The sequence below is a fragment of the Sciurus carolinensis genome, chromosome 2, assembly GCF_902686445.1.
Source record: "Sciurus carolinensis chromosome 2, mSciCar1.2, whole genome shotgun sequence".
Taxonomy (NCBI): domain Eukaryota; kingdom Metazoa; phylum Chordata; class Mammalia; order Rodentia; family Sciuridae; genus Sciurus; species Sciurus carolinensis.
Window position 1 is genome coordinate 146,443,043 of NC_062214.1, and position 19,205 is coordinate 146,462,247.

At 33.6% G+C, this 19,205-nt stretch overlaps 1 protein-coding gene across 1 annotated transcript in view; it reads left to right on the plus strand.

Moving 5' to 3' along the window:
* The window catches only part of Fancm (FA complementation group M), a 69,463-nt gene that overhangs the window by 31,789 nt on the left and 18,469 nt on the right, over positions 1–19,205 (plus strand). The window contains exons 10-16 of the mRNA XM_047539938.1: positions 631–837; positions 3,690–3,903; positions 7,030–7,184; positions 8,430–8,582; positions 10,171–12,070; positions 16,880–16,974; positions 17,085–17,147. Coding sequence (XP_047395894.1) covers positions 631–837; positions 3,690–3,903; positions 7,030–7,184; positions 8,430–8,582; positions 10,171–12,070; positions 16,880–16,974; positions 17,085–17,147 — 2,787 coding nt within the window. The remainder of the gene's footprint in view (positions 1–630; positions 838–3,689; positions 3,904–7,029; positions 7,185–8,429; positions 8,583–10,170; positions 12,071–16,879; positions 16,975–17,084; positions 17,148–19,205) is intronic.

Consider the following 19,205-nt stretch of genomic DNA (forward strand, 5'->3'; position numbering starts at 1 on the left):
ATTCAACATTAACTTGCATTATCTCTTTTAATTACCACCACTATTACTCTACCATATGCAAATGTGCCAGCGGTGGTGTTGATATGTATGGAAAAACGGGTTCATATAGTTGAGACCTAAGCTTATAAGTCTTTAGAAAGTTTTTCAGAAAGTTTTGCTGACTTTTTCATTAATTCATTCTTATACTATTGTGGTTTCATAAAATGGTCAGAGAGAATTCCTGAAATGGCATTATAAAAAGTTTATGATATTAATCCTGGGAGCATTCTTATTTAGATACACCTAATCATACATTTAGGTCTAAGTTGTGACAAATAGCATCAATTGCTGTAGGCTGTTTACCTCTATGCCCCTTTCAGTGGTGCTAAAAAATAAAATCAGAACTTTCTCATTGAGTGAGAAACTTAAAATCGTTGACAAATCCTTATAGAGTCACAATTGGGACTGTTCTTTCCATTTTATGAAAACTCCTTTGGCTTAGATTGCCGTTTTGTGCCTTTTTTCATGTTCTTTGGTATCATTAAAGCTGATTTTTAATCTGAATTCACCATTTTGGAATGAGTGAGAACAATATGTTTTTATCTGCAATTTTATTTGTATCTAGCAGTTTTTAAATCATTTTTATTTTAGGTAGTGAAGCAGTTTCGTGATGGTGGTTACAACACATTGGTTTCTACCTGTGTTGGTGAAGAAGGTTTGGATATAGGGGAAGTTGATCTCATAATATGTTTCGATGCCCAGAAGAGCCCAATTCGTCTAATACAACGAATGGGTAGAACTGGCCGTAAACGTCAAGGCAGGATTGTTGTTATTCTTGCTGAAGGACGAGAGGAGCGAGTAAGTAGACATAAAAACATGATTTGACATTAGAAATTTGAGAAGTACAGTTCAAAGACTACTGCCAATAATTTAGCATTCTACATCCAAATAATCTGTAGGTAATTGTGGTTTATTTTTTTCCCTTTATATTGGGTTTGAATATTCTTTTCTTATTATAAGAATTTCTGACTGCATTCAGTTTTCCAATTTTTATCCATATTAAAAAAACATGTTTGCTGAGCATGGTGGCAAATGCCTATGCAGAACCACAAGTTTGAGGCCAGCCTGGGCAACTTAGCGAAACCTTGTCTCAAAATCAAAAAGGACTGGGAATGTAGAACAACCTTGGATTCAATCCTCAATATTTGCAAAACAAACTACTCAGCCTCCCACATTTTAGTATTTCAGTATTAATTCAGAGTCAACTAGATATAACAACTAATGTGTACTACTTTGTTTTATTATTTCCCTGTATTTCTAAGATTTTTTGGATGCATTTTGTTTGTCTTAGTTCTTTTTTTTAAACTTTTAAAAAGGAGAATGTTTTTCAACAAAATCAATACCAAAGAATATGTACCAAAGACAATCTTTATGGCCCGTGAAACCTGAGATATTTATTTTCTGGCCTTTATCAAAATTTGTTGATGTATTTTCTAAGTGATGAAGAACTTGAATTATATCCATAACTTTGCTACAATCTTGGATAGTAGAATTTCCTGAATGTTATATGTATCTTGCATTTGTTACACTAAAATGTTAACAAACTTTCATTTTATTGAGACAAGTTCAATGTTAAATATTTGGTTTCCTATTAAAGATCTCAGTTATGATAGTTTTTAAAATATGAATTAATTTAATTTATTTATTTTGGCACTGGGGATTGAACCCAGGGGTACTTTACCATTTAGCTACATTCCTACTCCTTTTTTTTTTTTTTTTTTTAAATAGGCAGAGTCTCACTGAATTGTTGAGATTGGCATCAAACTTGCTGTCCTCTTGTCCCAGACTCCTGATTCACTGGGATTATAGGTGTGCATCACTGCACTCAGATTAAAAATTGATTTGAAATGTTTTATATTTTCTTTAAAATCAGCCTCATTAATTAATTCTTTTCCCTAATACTTTCCTTGTGATTATAACACATTTGTTTGTAACATCCAATTTATCCACAAAATGATCCTTATAAATGAAATGTTTGGTAGCGTATAAAAGGTTAGGACCTTTTTATGTTTTATTTTGAGACAGGGTCCTACTAAGTTGTTTAGGACCTCTATAAATTGCTAAGGCTGGCTTTGAACTTGCCATCTTCCTACCTCAGCCTCCCAAGCTGCTGGGGGATTACAGGTGTGAGTCACTGCACCTGGCTGCAATAATAGCCTTTGAAATGATTTTCATCAAGGTTTATTCTTTTTTTCTATTTGTTGTTGTTGTTGTTGTTTTTCAGTTATATGATAGTAGAGTCTATTTTGACATTTGTACAAACATGGAATATGTCTTATTAGTACCCCAGTTTTGTGGATGTACATGATGTTGAGATTCACTGTGGTATATTTATAGGAAAGTTATGTTAGATTCATTCCCACTGTCTTTCCTATTCCTAGTAATCACAGTGACTTGGGAGCCTGTGGCAGGAAGATAGCAAGTTCAAAGTCAGCCTCAGCAACTTAGGGAGGCCCTAAACAACTTAGCAGGACTCTGTCTTAAAATAAAACATATAAAGGGCTGGGAATTGGCATTTCCTTCCTTTCATTCCCCAATGCACTTCTATTCCCCCCACTCCTGTTGTGTGTTAGCATTCACATATTAGAGGGACCATTTAACCTTTGTTTTTTGGGATTGGCTTATTTCATTTAGCATGGCAGTATCCAGATCATTCCAATTACTGGCAAATGCCATAATTTCATTCTTCTTTATGACTGAGTAATATTCCATTGGATGTATATGTATATATACACACTACATTTTCTTTATCCATTTATCTGTTCAAGGGCACCCAGGTTGGTTCCATAGCTTAGCTATTGTGAATTGAGCTGCTATAAACATTGATGTGTCTGCATCACTGTAGTATGCTGATTTTAAGTCCTTTGGGTATAAACCCAGCAGTGGGGTAGCTGGGTCAAATGGTGGTTCTTGTCCTAGTTTTTTGAGGAATCTCCATTCTGCTCTCCAGTGTCCCATCTGCAATGTATGAGTATACCCTTTTCCCTACATCCTCGCCAATATATATTATTACTCATATTTTTTCTTTCTTTCTTTCTTTTTTTGAGGGGAGGTGGACCAGGGATTGAAGCCATAGGCACTTAACCACTGGGCTAGTCCCCATCCCTTTTTATGTTTTATTTTGAGACACTGTCCTGCCAAGTTTCTGAGGCTGACTTTGAACTTAGCGTCTTCCTGCCTCAGCTCCCGAGCTACTGAGATTACAGGCTGGGCCCAGTGTTACTTGTATTCTTGTTAATTGCCATTCTGGAGTGAGGTGAAACTCAGTGCAGTTTTAATTTGAGTTTCTCTAGTTGCTAGAGATGTTGAACAATTTTTCATATATTTGTTGACTGTTCATATTTTTTTCTTTTGGAAAGTATCTATTTCCTTTGCCCATTTATTGGTTGGGTTAATTGCTTTTATGGTGTTAAGCTTTTTGCGTTCTTTGTATATTTTGGAAATTAATACCTCATCAATGATTATTCTAATTGTTTACTGCTATGCTTTAAAATTTGGGACAATAGAAATTTTATTCTCTATACATTTAAGTGAATCAGAGTTTAGTTTAATGTTTATAATTAGCTCAAACTAATAGAACAATTGCTTGTTTTGGCTGAGTAGTTATTATAGAAACAATGTGGTTGACATTTTATATCTGTTTTTTGCAGACTTACAATCAGAGTCAGTCCAACAAAAGAAATATTTATAAAGCTATTTCAGGTAATAGAGAGGTCCTTCAGTTTTACCAAAGAAGTCCGCGAATGGTTCCTGATGGAATCAATCCAGAATTACATAAAATGTTCATCACACATGAGGTATATAAACCAGAGAAGCCCTCTCGGAATGTACAGCGGAAGTCATCTCTGTTTTCCTATAGAAATGGTAAATGAAGTTTCTGATTTGACGTATGCTTCACCCCCTTATTCTTATCTTGACAAGACTGGTGATATCTTGATATAATATTTCTTGTTTGAAAATCTTAGTATGTCTTCTAAGATGTTTTGGATGTTCTCTTTGGAAGGATAAAAGATTGTTCATGTGGCAGTGGGAAGGACATATTGGCAGAAGTCCAGGGATAGAAACCCAGGGCTGGGGAAAATGGAAAATATCCCACCAACCCAGAGAATCCTCTCCACAAAATATGGAAAGAAAATCGGTTTTTTAAATTGAATAAGCGTTAAGTGAGATTACAATGTGCATTATGGACGTCTTCTAAGATAATATAAAGACAGAAATTCTCCCTATATATATCCCTGAGTGATTATAATCCTTTACATATGTTCTTAAGATTAATAGTAACTTGTCCTCATATAAGAGGACTTTTACCATACGTTCTTTCCTAATTTATCCTAAATTCACCTGAATTGAGATAGCTGTTTGTGTTAACTAATTGCCGTTATCCAGAGGAATAAAAAAAACTTCTCTTACTTCTATGACAATGAGATGTAGACAGCTTCCAGAAAGGTACCTAAGCTAAAGTCTTATGGTGACTGGAAGGTAGGGACACTGTCTTCCTTGATGTTTACATTTTAAAGGCATAGCTCCTCAGTTCTTAAGATGAACATTTCTGGTTTGAAACACTGGGTAGCATCTCCTTTATTCTTTATACAGATTTACATATATGTCAAAGGGTTAAAGAATTTGGAAACATTAGGGTGTCTCTGGAAATGTTCTAAGGGAAAGGGAACACCTTTCCTTTATACAGAGGAAAAAAACTTTTAGTATTTACCCTTATAACAGATAGTGTGAATTTAGGCAGTTACTGGTAATACTGAGAGAGTAAGAAACCATGTGTCGAAATAAATATTTTTGCCAAGAACACAGTAATGAAAGAATCACTAGCTTAGAAACTGAAGAGACTCTGCTGATACCAAGACAATATTTTTTTTTTCTTCTGCTAGGGATTGAAGTCAGGGCCTTCCGTGTGCTAGGCAAGCACTCTCCTCCTGAGCCACATCCCCAGCCCCCCAAGAAAATGTCTCGAAATATTTGCACTATGAAAATGAGAAATAAAAAAGTTTAATTTTCTGGATTTTACTTAATCTTAAAGGGGCTTTCAAATAATCATAAATATAATTATATTTTAAGATTTGGAAGGACTCATAGGAATCATCACTACTATCAGGGTAGGAATGTTTGCTGCAACATCTTTTTAAAATGCATACCTTGTCTTAACTTGAAAATTTCTGTTAGTAGAAATTATATTAGGGGCTGGGGATATAGCTCAGTTGGTAGAATGCTTGCCTAGCATGCACAAGGTCCTGGATTCAATCTGCAGCACAACAAAAAAAAAAAAAAAAAAAAAGAAAAAAATAAATTTTATTTCTTCCCTGTGCTTTGTAGCCTGTGCCTATAGTCCCAGCTATACAGGAGTCTGGGTCAGGAAGATTGATTGAGCCTAGAAATTTGAGACCAGCTTTTGTAATATAGATCCTATCTCTTTAAGAAAAAGAAAAAAATAAATTTTTATTCCTTTATGAGGGCTGTTTTTTAAAAAATTCTTTTTAGTTATATATTACAGTAAAATCTATTTTGATGTATTTAAACAAACATGGAATATATCTTATTCTAATGAGGGTTCTTTTCATTGTTGAACAACTTTATGTAATTGTAGAATATTTTAACTTATGTTGAAAAATCTCTGTATGTTTTTCCAGTTGACTTGATTTTGTCTTCTAGATAAAAAGTATAGCTTTCCACAGAGAGAATAGAGGTTTCATGGTCTCAATCATATGTGGAAACTAAAAGTTTTATCTGTCTCATAGATGTAGAAGGTGCAGTAGTAGTTACCAGAGGCTGAGCAGGGATGTGGATGGTGAGAGGTTGATCAGGGAGAGAAGTAAAAAGCAAGGGGAACAGGCCTGGTACTTCAAAAAATGACATACTAATAATAACTAAAATTTAAAAATCTGTAATTGATCAGTAGAGTAGAAGGAAGGTAGTAGGGAGATGGGGAGGAAGAGAGGAAGAGGGGAAGTATTGGGGACTAAATTAGCAAATTCCATGCTTTTATAATTATGTCAAAATGAATTCTAATGTTATTTATAACTAAAAAGAACCAATAAACAGAAAAATATGACATAATAAGTTGGGTGTGGTGGGTGCACACCTATAATTTCAGCAAACCTGGGAGGTTGTGGCAGGATCTACAATTTAGTTCATCCTCAACAACTTCAGGAGACCCTTCCTCAAAACAAGAAATAAAAAGGGTGTGGGATGTAGTTTAGTGGTAATGTATCCCTGGGTTCAATCCCCATGTCAGAAAACGACAACAACAAAAAAAAAACAAAAAAATGACATAACAAAAAATAATTAAAAAAATAATATAATAATAAGCTTTTTAACAGCTACATAATAGACTGGGCAGTCGACAAGGCCTGTAATCCCAGAAACTCAGGAAGCTGAGGCAGTTCCATGTCAGCCTCAGCAACTTAGCAAGATGCAGTAGGTTTCTGAGCATAAAAACTGAGTTGAACTGGCTGCATCCCTGTTTCCCAGTGACTTGGGAAGCTGAGACAAGAGGATCACAAGTTTGAGGCTAACCTGGGTAACTTAGTAAGACCCTGTCTCAAAATAAGAAATAAAAGGTTTGGGGATAGAGCTCAGTGGTAGAGTGCCTCTGGGACAATCTCCTGGACTGAAATAAATGAGTAAATGTTGCATAGAAAATTAATTTTTCTTGGGTTCTGTAATTTCTAAAGGAAAAAAAATAACCAAAGTAGAAAAGAATGAACAGTGTAAATCAGGAACTCTGACTCAATACAGATGAATTATTGCTAAAGGTTAGTTCCTAGCCAGAGGGGTACTTTCAAAGAGATGAGAGAAGTTTAGGAGATATGTAGAAGCAGAACGTAAGAAACAGATTCCTTTTATATGACAAATTGTAGTTTAAGAAACTGAATCATGACTTAGAGGAGGTAAATAGAAAAAACAGTTTAAGTTGATATATTTTGTGTTTGGCTTTGCAGATTTTTAAAAGCCCTTTTTCAATAATTTTTTCACTTACAGGAATGAGGCAAAATAACTCAAATAACTGGTTTTTATCAGAAGAAGAATTTAAGTTATGGAACAGAGTCTATAGATTAAGAGACAGTGATGAAATTAAGGAAATAACACTGCCTCGAGTACAGTTTGCATCTTTACAGGATGAGGAAAATACATCAGTAAGTTGAACGTGGTTTCAGATACTCCTTATAGTGATTATGCAATAGATTTGGGAGTAATGAGAGATATTTGTGATTGGGAGTATCAACTTATTTTAAAAATTAAGAATGTAATCAGCTTAATAAGAAACCAAGTCTGTGTTTTAAAAATTACTAATTTTCTTATTTATTATATGTAAACCTAACTGATATTTTTTGTTTATGTTATACTTTTTCTTCCATTTTTTCCCCCATATAATTGTTTATTTTTTGTTTTTGTTTTTTGTGGTGCTGGGGATTGAACCCAGGACCTTGCTTGTGCTTATAAGGCAAGCACTCTACCAGCTGAGCTATATCCCAGCCCAGCCTCATAAAATTGTTTCAAAATGGACATATTACATATTTGTCACTTTACTCTGCAATATGTGTAGTTTGCTTGACTCTTGTTCCCTTTTGTGTTTTTGAATTTTTTAAATATTGTACTAACATAAATTATGTTGGCATGTGCATTTTTGTACAAACTGGTTTTGATTTTTGTTTTGAAAGTATAGTTAAAATTTTAAATTGGATGCTACTCATTTTTTTTATTTATTATGAACACATTGACAAGCTTAATGAAAGCCAAAACAGCTGATCAGGGGTTGCATATATAATTGCTAGAGCTGGATAAACAACCTGAGGAATGATTTCTTTAAGATTTATAGAGCCTATAATATATAGTTATCAGAATTTATTTTACTCATTAACAGGAAGAGTGAGGAATGGAAATGGTCATGAAAAGTTTCGATTAGTATCACCAAAAGACAAGAGATTATGAATGTCTCCTTGTTATATTGTGGAGTCTAACTCTAACAATATAGTAATTTTGAAGCCAAACATATTTGCTTAAATATTTGCTCTTAACGTGAAACTATATATATAGGAATATGGTCAAGTTGTAACTCATATAACAATTACTTTAAAATATATTTAAGGCCTGGGGATATAGCTCAGTTGGTAGAGTGTTTGCTTTACAAGCACAAGGCCCTGGGTTCAATCCCCAGCACTGCAAAAATATATATATATAAATAAAAATAAAAAATAAAATAAAATATATTTAAAAGGGCATGTTTATATGAAATCATTTTCCTTGAGATTTTAGTTGTCAATGCCTAAGTGAATGCAAATTATTTATGTTAGACTTGTTTGCACATTGTTTTTAAAATCAGTTTGAAATCTCACTGTCTCTTTTTATCATTTTTATTATTTTTTGAATAATTAATCAAGGCTTTACCAACTCTTGGGATTCATCAACTCTCTCTTTCTGAATGGAGAGTGTGGCAGGATCATCCTTTTCCTACACATCAAGTTGACCATTCAGATCGATGCCACCATTTTGTAAGCATTATGCAAATGATAGAAGGAATGAGACATGAAGAGGTAGTTTTATAAAACTTTCTTTTGTTGCTGTGATAAACTAAAATACCCTTTATTTTGCTTAATTTGAAGTCATTATTATAAGAAACAAAAGTATTTATTATAAGTAATTATAGCCAGAAATATTTTGATATTTTTTTGGGTATAGCTCCTTGTGATCTCATTAAGGAACCAGTTTTCTGCCTTAGCAGAAGAAATAGACAATTAATTAGAAGTATATCAGTGGTATCTATAATTAGATCAGTTAAAGTTTTATTATATTTAAAGATTTGTGTAAACTGTCAAGCTAATGTAAGATTCTTGATAGACTGGGATTTACTGAAATATTCTCTATCATGCAGGTCATTTGGTGTCTCTCTTGTATCCTGGTGATAGAGAATTAAATTACCCTAAACTATGGATTTCTTAAGCAGTTTCTTAATTGTTCTTCCTTAAGAGAGTCAAGATAGTGAACTTATTATGAGAGTGAAATCCATAATGCCTGGATTGGAATTCTAAACTCTCTCTTACTAGGCTTATGTTTAAGTTATTTAACTTCTGTGTGCCTCAGTTTCACATGTATAATAGGAATAATGATAATGGCTACTTCATAGGGTTATTGTGAAGATTAAGTGACTTAATACATGTAAGATACTTAGAAATACTAATTGGCATATAATAGGCTCTCAATGAATTGTAGCTGCTAGTTTTATTATAGTTATTGTTTGTGAATATGTGTAAAATAATTAGTTGTTTATTCCAGCAAAACAGGTGACATCAAATTAACCTGTATTTTCTGAGTGCTTACCATATGCCAAGCTCTATTTCAGGCCCTATGGCCACATCAGCGAATAAATCAGATAAAACGTTCTGTGTGCAGCATATCTGCTGGCAGGGAGACACACTGCTTATTTTAATATTTATTGTATTGATTATTCAAAAAAGTGGGGAGCTAACTGCTTAAGTTCATGAGTAGGGGAGGAATCCTGAGTAGAGTAGCATTTTGGGAAAAGAAGAGGCATGGTGAAAAATTATAATTTTAGTTTAATGGCTCAGAGAAAAGAAAAACTTAGAAATTTACTTTATGAGTTTTTGGTTGGGCACTTTGTTACAAATAGAAATACATTCAAAGTCATAGCTTAATAGACATACATGTACCATTGTTTTAGAGTTTGTAAAAACTGTTCTTAGGTTACTGTTGAAAGAATAAATTTGACGTATGTATTTTTTTTCATCAATATGTATTAATTTCTTAACTACATACTTTTAGGAAATTAGTATAATCGTTCAGTTAAATGTTAGATGTGGAAAAAGTCAGTATTTTTGTTATTATATATTCATTTAATTTGTTCTTTGTATGACTAACTATCATGGGCCCTTTGTGTATTAAATACAGGGTATAAAATAATTAACTGATTAAAGATAATTTATTAATTTCACAGTCATGTCATTTGTTGTTTTGATTTATAAGAATAATGTTTAAGGTTTAAAAGATAATCATTTGAATAATGTAATATTGTTTACAATGTATTTAATGTAGAGTGAAACTCATTTATTAGAATTATAATTTGGTTTTGTTTTCCTGTGTCTTTCTCATGTTCCTTATTTATAGGATGAATGCAGCTATGAATTGGAAATGAAATCTTATTTACAAATGGAAGATGTTAACTTGGCTTTCAGCATTCCCAGGAACAACTGTAGTAATCTTGCCAGTGATACCTTAACTACTGACAAGAACTCTTCATTTACAAAGAATATAAACCAAGGCAGTTCACTTTCAGTGACAGAATCTGATGAGAAATATGCTGAAATTTTTAAACAAACTCACATCAAACCTACCAAAATTGTTTCTGCAAATAAAAGAACTTCTAAAGAAATGAAGAAAGACTGGCCTAATGAAGAAAATAATGATGATATGGATTCTTTAGATACTGATAGAAATTCTAATGTTGAAACTATTTTTCAGGTAGACTTAACAAATGATAAAACATCAGATGCAGATGGAGTTTCTGTCACATGTACTATTAATGAAAATCATGTTAATCAGCCAGGTGTGTTAGTAACAGAGGGTCAGTTTGCAAATAAATCTAGTTCTTTTGCTGGAAATTTTTTAGACTCTGGTTATAATAGTTTCAGTGATGAGAAATCTCTTTCATCTAATTTGTTTCTTCCATTTGAAGAAGAGCTTTATATAGATAGAACAGATGATCAATTTTATAATTGTCACTCATTGACAAAAGAGGTACTTGCTAACGTAGAGAAATTTTTATCTCATTCTCCTCCACCTCTCAGTGAACTCTCAGACTTGGAATATGAAATTGCTAAGGGTTTTACATTTGAGAATTTACTTTTCCTACCCTGTGCAGAGCATTTACTAAATTGTAAGTCCACCTCTTTGATGTCACATTCAACTATGAATTCTCAACAAAAATTAGAATCAGATTCACTTAAACTTATCAATTATCCTTCTGAAAAAAGTTGTCTCTTTGGTGCAACTAACGATAATATTTCTGATGAGTCATGCTTCAGTGGCTGTGATGATAAAGTGCATAAAAATTTTAAAAATGAAAATTTAGTAACTAACAATCATGTTCAAATATACATAGATCCTGCAAAGAACTTAGTTGACAGAAATAACTGTGATATTGTTAACAGTGACTTTCCAGTATTGTTAACTGATCAGAATGAGAGTTTACTACTATTTGAAGAGGGTAATGAAGAGTTTAATGAGGTGAGCCTTTCTCCTTTGAAGAGTAATTGCAAATCTTTTTGTGTGTCAGAAAAAACTGTTTTAAGTGAAATGGCTCCTGTCTCTCAGTTCTTAATTTCTGATGAACATTTATGTGATAATTCTCAACCCCGAGATCAAATTATCAGTGGTACTAATAGTTGGAAATCTCATGAAGATTTGAAAGATATCCATGAGGAAAAACTGAAGAGTGATGAATATGTTTTTGATTGCTCTGGGGATTTATTTTCCATTACCTTTGATTTAGGCTTTTGTAGTTCAGATTCTGATGGTGAAATATCAGATCATGCATCAGATACAAATAACAGTAGACTTCAAGATGATCCATCTGGAAGAAATGTAAATATGAAGGAGGCAAAGGAAGAACATTATGTCTCAAATCAACCAAGAGATTGTGTTGAGAATTTTACCAGTGGAGCCATAACTATCCCATCAAGTGAAGATATACACAGTCCAAAGTTTGCACATTTTCCATTGAGTGCAGCAAAGAGTAAAGAGTTTGCATCTCCTAGTTTTTCTGAGTTTTCTTTGCCAGTAGGAGAAAAAGTTATGAGTACACCACTTTCTAAAAAAAAATTGAACTCATTTTCAAAGATAAGAGAGGATATGCTTAAGATACCAGATTCTAATAAGAAAGAAGTAAATCTACAGTGTTTCAAAGAAACATCAAATTCAGTTTTTGATGATTCAGAATTTTCTCCAGAAAAGGCTAAAAGCAGTGATCAAATTTCTCTACATCAATCCTGTCATTATTCTACTGAAGGTAAGATTCTGTCTTTAGGGGCTGCAATTGTGGCTCAGTGGTAGAGTGCTTGCCTAGCATGTGTGAGGCACTGAGTTTGATCCTCAGGACCACATAAATATAAATAAATAAAGGTATTGTGTCCATCTAAAACTAAAAATTTTTAAAAAAGACTCTATCTTTATAAAACCCATAACTCTTTCTAGAATAATTACTCTAGAAATATGCCTATAATTTTTCCACATAATTGTATTTTTCTTAAGATGATGCTTACTAATATAAGATTTTTATCTGCATGCCATGTAAAACACAAACATTTATATAGCATAGATTTGAAAATATATCAGTAAATGTGGAAATTACATGTCAATAAGTTGATAGTGGCTGTTCAGGAGGTTCAGGAGATGACAAAATTTTGAGTTAAATCAGATTGGAAAGCTTTCATATATATGCTGATTATCATTTTATCTCCTCAAACTCTTATTTAGAAATTATTAGGCCATTTATGAATTTTGTTCCTTATAACTGAAGAAAAAGAATAGTTGTAGTCTAAAATGAGAGTTTCCTCTGTAAATATTTTCCTTATGTTATTCTCATTAGTATTGAAGGCATCATTCATGAATGTTCTATGTAGGAAGAAAGCATGTTTAAGGTAAGTTCTGGAAATAGGTTTAATTTTCAAAACATGAAACTGCATAGTTTGGGATGTGTCCTGACATATGTATTTTCACTAAGTGTGTATTGCCTATGAGTTTTTGATATTGGCTTTAATGTGTCTATATTAAGACCTTGTTAATGGGTGAGGTCATTTTTCTATTTTTGAGTCAGATTTATGTTAAAGCTTTTTTTCTAGCATTGAACTTAACTACTAATCATGAGCAATGTAATCCTGTACACATGCTAGAGAGTTATTTATTAGGGAATATGTATTTAGTACTTTTCATTTCATCTAATTTTAAGGATTTAAGATCACTTACCATTTTATGTATATATTAAAAAATAGCTCATTTAAACAATACTAAGGCAGTTAAAAAGGAAACCTTCTTAAATCAGTTGTTACTGTAGCTGAACCCTTAATTTAACTCTGACTTCCTTATAAGGTAATGAAAAAAGGAAAAAAACTAGTTGGATTATGTAGTTGTGGCTCCCACCATAATCTCATCTTTGGTTTATTAAATCATTGTATTTTGGTCACAGATATGTGGTTTATTCATAGAATGTTTTGTTTGTTTGTTTTAATTCTTTTTAGTTAGTGCTTCTTTGCAAAAAAGGAAACCATTCAAGTTTATCCGTCTGGGTAGATGTTCACTAGCAAAGAATGTGAGGAGAAGCTTATTGTGTGGATTTATATTATCTATTGCTGTGTAACAAAATACCCCAAAATTCATGTTAAAATAACATTTATCTCAGTTTTCATAGGTCAGGAATTCAAGAGTTGCTTAGCTAGGTGATTTCTGGCATAGGATTTCTCATGAAGTTGTTATAGTCAGGATTTCTTCTAGTTGCAGTCATCTGAAGACTTGACTAGGCATGGAGAATCTGCTTCCAAGATGACTTGTTCAAAAAGGGCGAGGGAACAGTAGAAGGTACACAGGAATTATTAGTCTGTAGCAATTCTGAAATCTAACAGGGCTAAGAATGGAAGTTCCTTGATTGGATCTCAAAATAGGGGAATATTCTCAGTGATTCTTGGCTTCAACCTCTGAATGTTTGATCTTTTTCAACAGGTAGCTCCCACCTGCTTCTTTTTGTTAAAAATTTGGGGTCCAGAGTTCTCTTTTCAATTTATACTATTTATCCCTATCAGTTGGAGCTATTTATCTTCCAATATAATTTCTTATAAATTTTGATGAATATCTTATAAATCTTCTTGGAGTCATTGCATTAGATATTGTCTATGCCCATTAATCTTTTGGGATAAAAAAGTTCTTCTTGGACTTTTGCTGAGATGTCTAGAAGATAATTTCTTAAGCTTCTTAGAAGGTCTGTTTTTTCAGAGACTTTGAGGAACATCCTTAAAATATTTAAGGGACCTTTTGTCTGACTGAACAATACTCCAAGGCATCACGTTTTCTTTTTTTTTTTGCTACTGGTTATTGAACCCAGGGACGCTTTACCATTGAGCTACATCCCTAGCCTTTGACTTGCTAATTTGCCCAGGCTGACCTTGAATTTGTAATTCTCCTGTGTCAACCTCCTGAATTGCGGTGTTACATGCATTCATCACTGCATCAACTTGAGGCACCATCTTTGATTTCTCCAAAGTCTTAACAAAGCATTTACAATTATACCATCAGCTTCTTAATATTTTGCTGGTGATTTACTTATTGATTTGATGTTTGACATCACTGCCCGCACGATGTTGCCTCAGTTTCCTCAAATGGGGCAGTAAGAGGATTGGAATAAGACAAACACACAAATGTAGAGAAAGCGGGACTGGTTGGGCTGACCAAACTCCTGATGGGAGAGAGAGAGACTGGCCACAAGTAGGCTCTGCACGTTTATTATATAGGTTTAAACATCAAAAGGATTTACTGTGAGAAAGCTTTCTCAAGATAAACAAAAATGGAGTTGTGAGTGAAACAGCCTAATTGGGGCTTATCTGCTTGCACCCATATCTCTTCTACCTCCAGGCAGCTGGTATTTGAACTCAAGGCCATGAACCAATAAATTCTGAGCTGCACAGAGTCCCCTTTGAACAGGCACCACCATCAACTAAGCAATCTCAACCAGCACCTTTCCACCAAGAGTTCTTAGTAGAGCATCGCTTATGCTTTGGGACAGTTCAAAGAAACCTGTATTTCATTCACTGCTCTCTACAGTTTGATTCGAAGATTTTCTAATTTTAGTATTGTGTACCCCTGAGGGAGGTCTGGAATTTTCAGAAGTACCATGTTTTACCTGTTTCATGTTTAATAGTTCTTTCTTTAGGGGCTGGGAAGATAGCTCAGCTGGTAGAGTGCTTGCCTCGCTAGCACAAGGCCCTGAGTTCGACCCCCAGTACTGCAAAAAAATAAAAATAAAAAATAAAAATAGTTCTTTCTTTAGTTCACTTTCTCTCTTGTATTTTACTGTAACAGCAAGAAGCAACAAGCGATATCTTAAAACTTTTATCTAGAAGTCTCTTTAGTGAGATCACCTCAGTCAGTAGGTTCATATTCTATTTTCCATGTTAACTACAGTGTTTCCAACTTTCTGGCACTATTTATAAAAAATTTCCTTTCCTCCTATTTACAATAAGGTTTTTAAGTTCTCACCTATGAACTCCTCAACAGGAGTAATCTTCCTACAATTTCCTTGAGGCCCTTTAAGACTTAATAAAAACTTTCAAAAACCCTCTCAGTTTCTATCCACTATCTAGTTCCAAAGTTGCTTCCCCATTTTAGGTTTTTGTTATGTCAACTCCCTTTGGAGGTACCAAAATCTGTATTATTTAGCTATTGCTACATTAACTACACTCAAAATATAATGACTTGAAACAAAAACCATTTATTTTTCAGGGTTTCTATGAGTTTATAACTTACATTCAGGGTGGTTTAGAGTGGTTCTGACTCAGAATATTTTAGAGGTTGTAGTTTAGACATTGACCAGGGCAGTGGTTATCCGAAAGTTTGAGTAGGTTTGGAGGATCTGCTTTTAAGTTTTTTTACATTACTACTGGTAGGAAACCTGTTTCTTGATATGGGGAGTGCTCCACAGGGTCCTAGATATGTCATTAAAACAAAGCATGTGGTAGCTAGGGATGGTGGTGATTGCCTGTAGTTCCAGCTACTTAGGAAGTGGAGGTGAGAACCTAGGAGTTAGAGATCTGGACAACATTGCAAAAAAACAGCATCTGGCTTCTTCCTGTGTAGGTAATACAAGAGAAAGAGCAAAGATGAAGACAATTCTTCTTATGATTTAGATTTATAAATAATATACCTTCACAAGAACTTGTGAACATATCTTAAAACTACCACAAGGCTCTTATAGGTCTCATGAAGACACAAAAGGGTGTCTTCAATAGAAATTTTATGGAAGTTTAATACTTAAAAATGTGAAGTAGTTAATTTTCTGTGTGAGGACTTTGTTTTTGTTTTGTTTTTTCTTTTGGCACTGGGAATTGAACCCAGAACATTGTGCATGCAAAATATGTGCTTTACAACTGCACTATACCACAAATCTGAGGTTTTCATTTTTACATTCCCTCTGAATATGTAGTGCTAGTTTTATTTTGGTGACTATCTTACCATTTTTTTTAATCTTAAGCTTAAACATACATGTTTATGTACACATGTACACACAGAAATAAAAAGAATCTTTTAATACTTTATTTTGTAGACTGCATTTTAATGATTTAATTCATTCAGCTAGAAAGAGGATAAAAGCAAAAAGGGCAGAAAGACCATAACAGGTTTGGAGGTGAATTCTAGATGAAAATTTCATCTTGTTGGGCTAGGGTTGTGGCTCGGTGGTAGAGCAGTTGCCTAGCATGTGTGAGGCCCTGGGTTTGATTCTCAGCACCACATATAAATAAATGAATATAATAAAGGTCTATCAACATCTAAAAAATATTTTTTAAAAATTTCATCTTGCTTTCTCTTGTTCTCATTTCATCTAATTTATAAAGTTGAATCTCATTCAAATATGTATTAGCAAAAGTTATGGTCTCTGTTTTCCTCATTGGCACTTTTATTTTTGTCTCTTCCCAGGCTGATTTTTAAAAAACTTTTTAAAAAAGTAAATGTTGAGATTGCCAGTATTTATTATCGTAACCATTAATAAAATAGTTTGTTATGATTGGGTAAACTTAAATCTTTTAACTGAATTAATTTTTTAAATAAATTACAGATGAACAATTACTAATAAGCAATGAAAGTGAAGATGATGAGATTTTCCTAAGAAAAAGTAAAAAACGAAAAGGAAATGTTTTAGAATCACCTGAGGTGAGTCATTCAGTAATCACATTAATGTAATCATAAAAGAATATTTTTTTCCCTTAAGGATTTTGTATTACCTTTCTCAATCTGTTTATCCATTTGCTTACTTTATCTAGGATCAGAAAAATAGTGAAGTTGATTCTCCAATTCATGCTACCAAAAAGCGCAGGGTTCTTAGAGTAAGTAAATAGATAATGTATAATAATTAAGATCCTTTTAGAATAAATCTTAAATGTGTGTATAGATATAGTTATATTTGATCTATAGGTATGGAGTTAACAGGAAAACTGATACTATATCTGGTTGATTAGAATTTCCACCTTTTAGTTTTCAGAGCTGTATTTATTGTAAACTTTTCTAAGCATAATACTATGTTAAGATGCTGGGAATATTATCAAGAATATATCCTGCTGGGCAAGGTGACACATGCCTGTAATCCCAGAGGTTTGGGAGGCTAAGGCAAGAGGACTGTGTTCAAAGCCAACCTCAGCAACAGTGAGGCACTAAGCAACTCAGTGAGACCCTGTCTCTAAATAAAATACAAAATAGGGTTGGGGATGTGGCTTAGTGGTTGAGTGCCCCTGAGTTCAATCCCCAGTACCCCCTCCCTGCAAAAAAGAATATATCCTATATGCCTATAATTAATAGGAGAAACAAATAATTTTGGTATAATTTTTTAAGTTGAATGGTAGCAAAAGATAAGCCATTAGCCTAGATCTTGAGAGTTCTGGCAAGCTTCTTGAAGGTTATCAATCCCATAGTGAAATCTTAAAGGGTATATGGCAGTCAGCAAAAGAAGGGAGAAAGGAAGGCTTTTTTTTTTTTTTTTTTTTTTTTTTTTTTTCAGTGCTGGGGATCGAACCCAGGGTTTTATGCTTGCAAGGCAAGCACTCTACCGACTGAGCTATCTCCCCAGCCCTGGAAGGCATTTTTGACAGAATGAACAGCTTAAAGAATGACTGAAAGTTGGGAAGCCAAATATCTATTATTAGCTTGAAAGACAGAAGTGTTCCAGGAAGTAACATTGAAAAAAAATCTGGGTCAGTGTTTGGAAATTCTTATTCTTTTTTGATCTGGTTTGCTTGTTGTGGTGCTATGCACGAGCCCAGGGCCTCGTACATGCTAGGCAGGTGCTTTACCACTGAAGCACATTCCCAGCCTTGGAAGTCCTTATTCTTTAGATTACTGAAGGGTTTTGAAGAATGAAAGAAAGGAGTCTAGGATAACTGATTTGGGGCTTGGGTTGTTTAGCAAATAGGTCACAAATTTAAGGAACACAAGAAAGAGTGATAAGTTTGGTGTTGAACATGTTTTGAGTTTGAGGTTCTTTCTGACAGGCATTGACAACTATATGAATCTGAAGTTTGGATGGTGGACAAGTCTTAAGGCTCTAATGATTCTCGTTTGTCATCAGCTTATAGTTGATAGCTAAATTTTGACACTAGCACATCTTGTGAATTTTAATTCTCTAGTACAATTTAGGATAATTTGGGCCAAATTAATTCAAAATGCAACCAGTGCATTTTTTTAAAAATCTTTTTGGATGTAGATAGGCCTTTATTTCATTCATTTATTTATATATGGTGCCAAGAATCAAACCCAGTGCCTCACACATGCTAAGCAAGTGCTCTACCACTGAGCCACAACCCCAGCCCCAACAATCAGTGCATTTTAACTTTGTATATTCATAGAACTTCTCTAGAAAAATTGCTTTAGCTTGTTACCTTAATTAAAATGTCTGAATAATTTATCAAAAGTAAATGAAGCTGGGCACAATGACACACACCTGTAATCCTACCAGCTCAGGAGGCTGAGGCAGGAGGATCGCTAGTTCAAAGCCAGCTTCAGAAATTTAGCAAGGCCCCAAGCAACTCAGTGAGACCCTGTCTCTAAATAAAATAAAAGGGTTAGGGATGTGGCTCAGTGGTTGAATGCCCCTGGGTTTAATCCCCGGTACCAAAAGAAAAAGTAAAGTATTGATAATGCTAATGATCAATCTCTTTTAAGTTAAAAATTATTTCTGTTAATTGAAATTATTTTGTTAAACTATTGATTCTTTTGATGGGCTTTATATTATTATAATAATAATATCTTATTATATTATTACAAGAGATGTAGTGGTAGGTCTCGTAGTCAAAATTTGTTACTGTTATATTGATGTGTTGGTTTCAAAGGATTCTTTTATGTTTGGAAAGAATTATGAGAAAACTCTTAAGGATCTTCTAAAGGAAATTAAA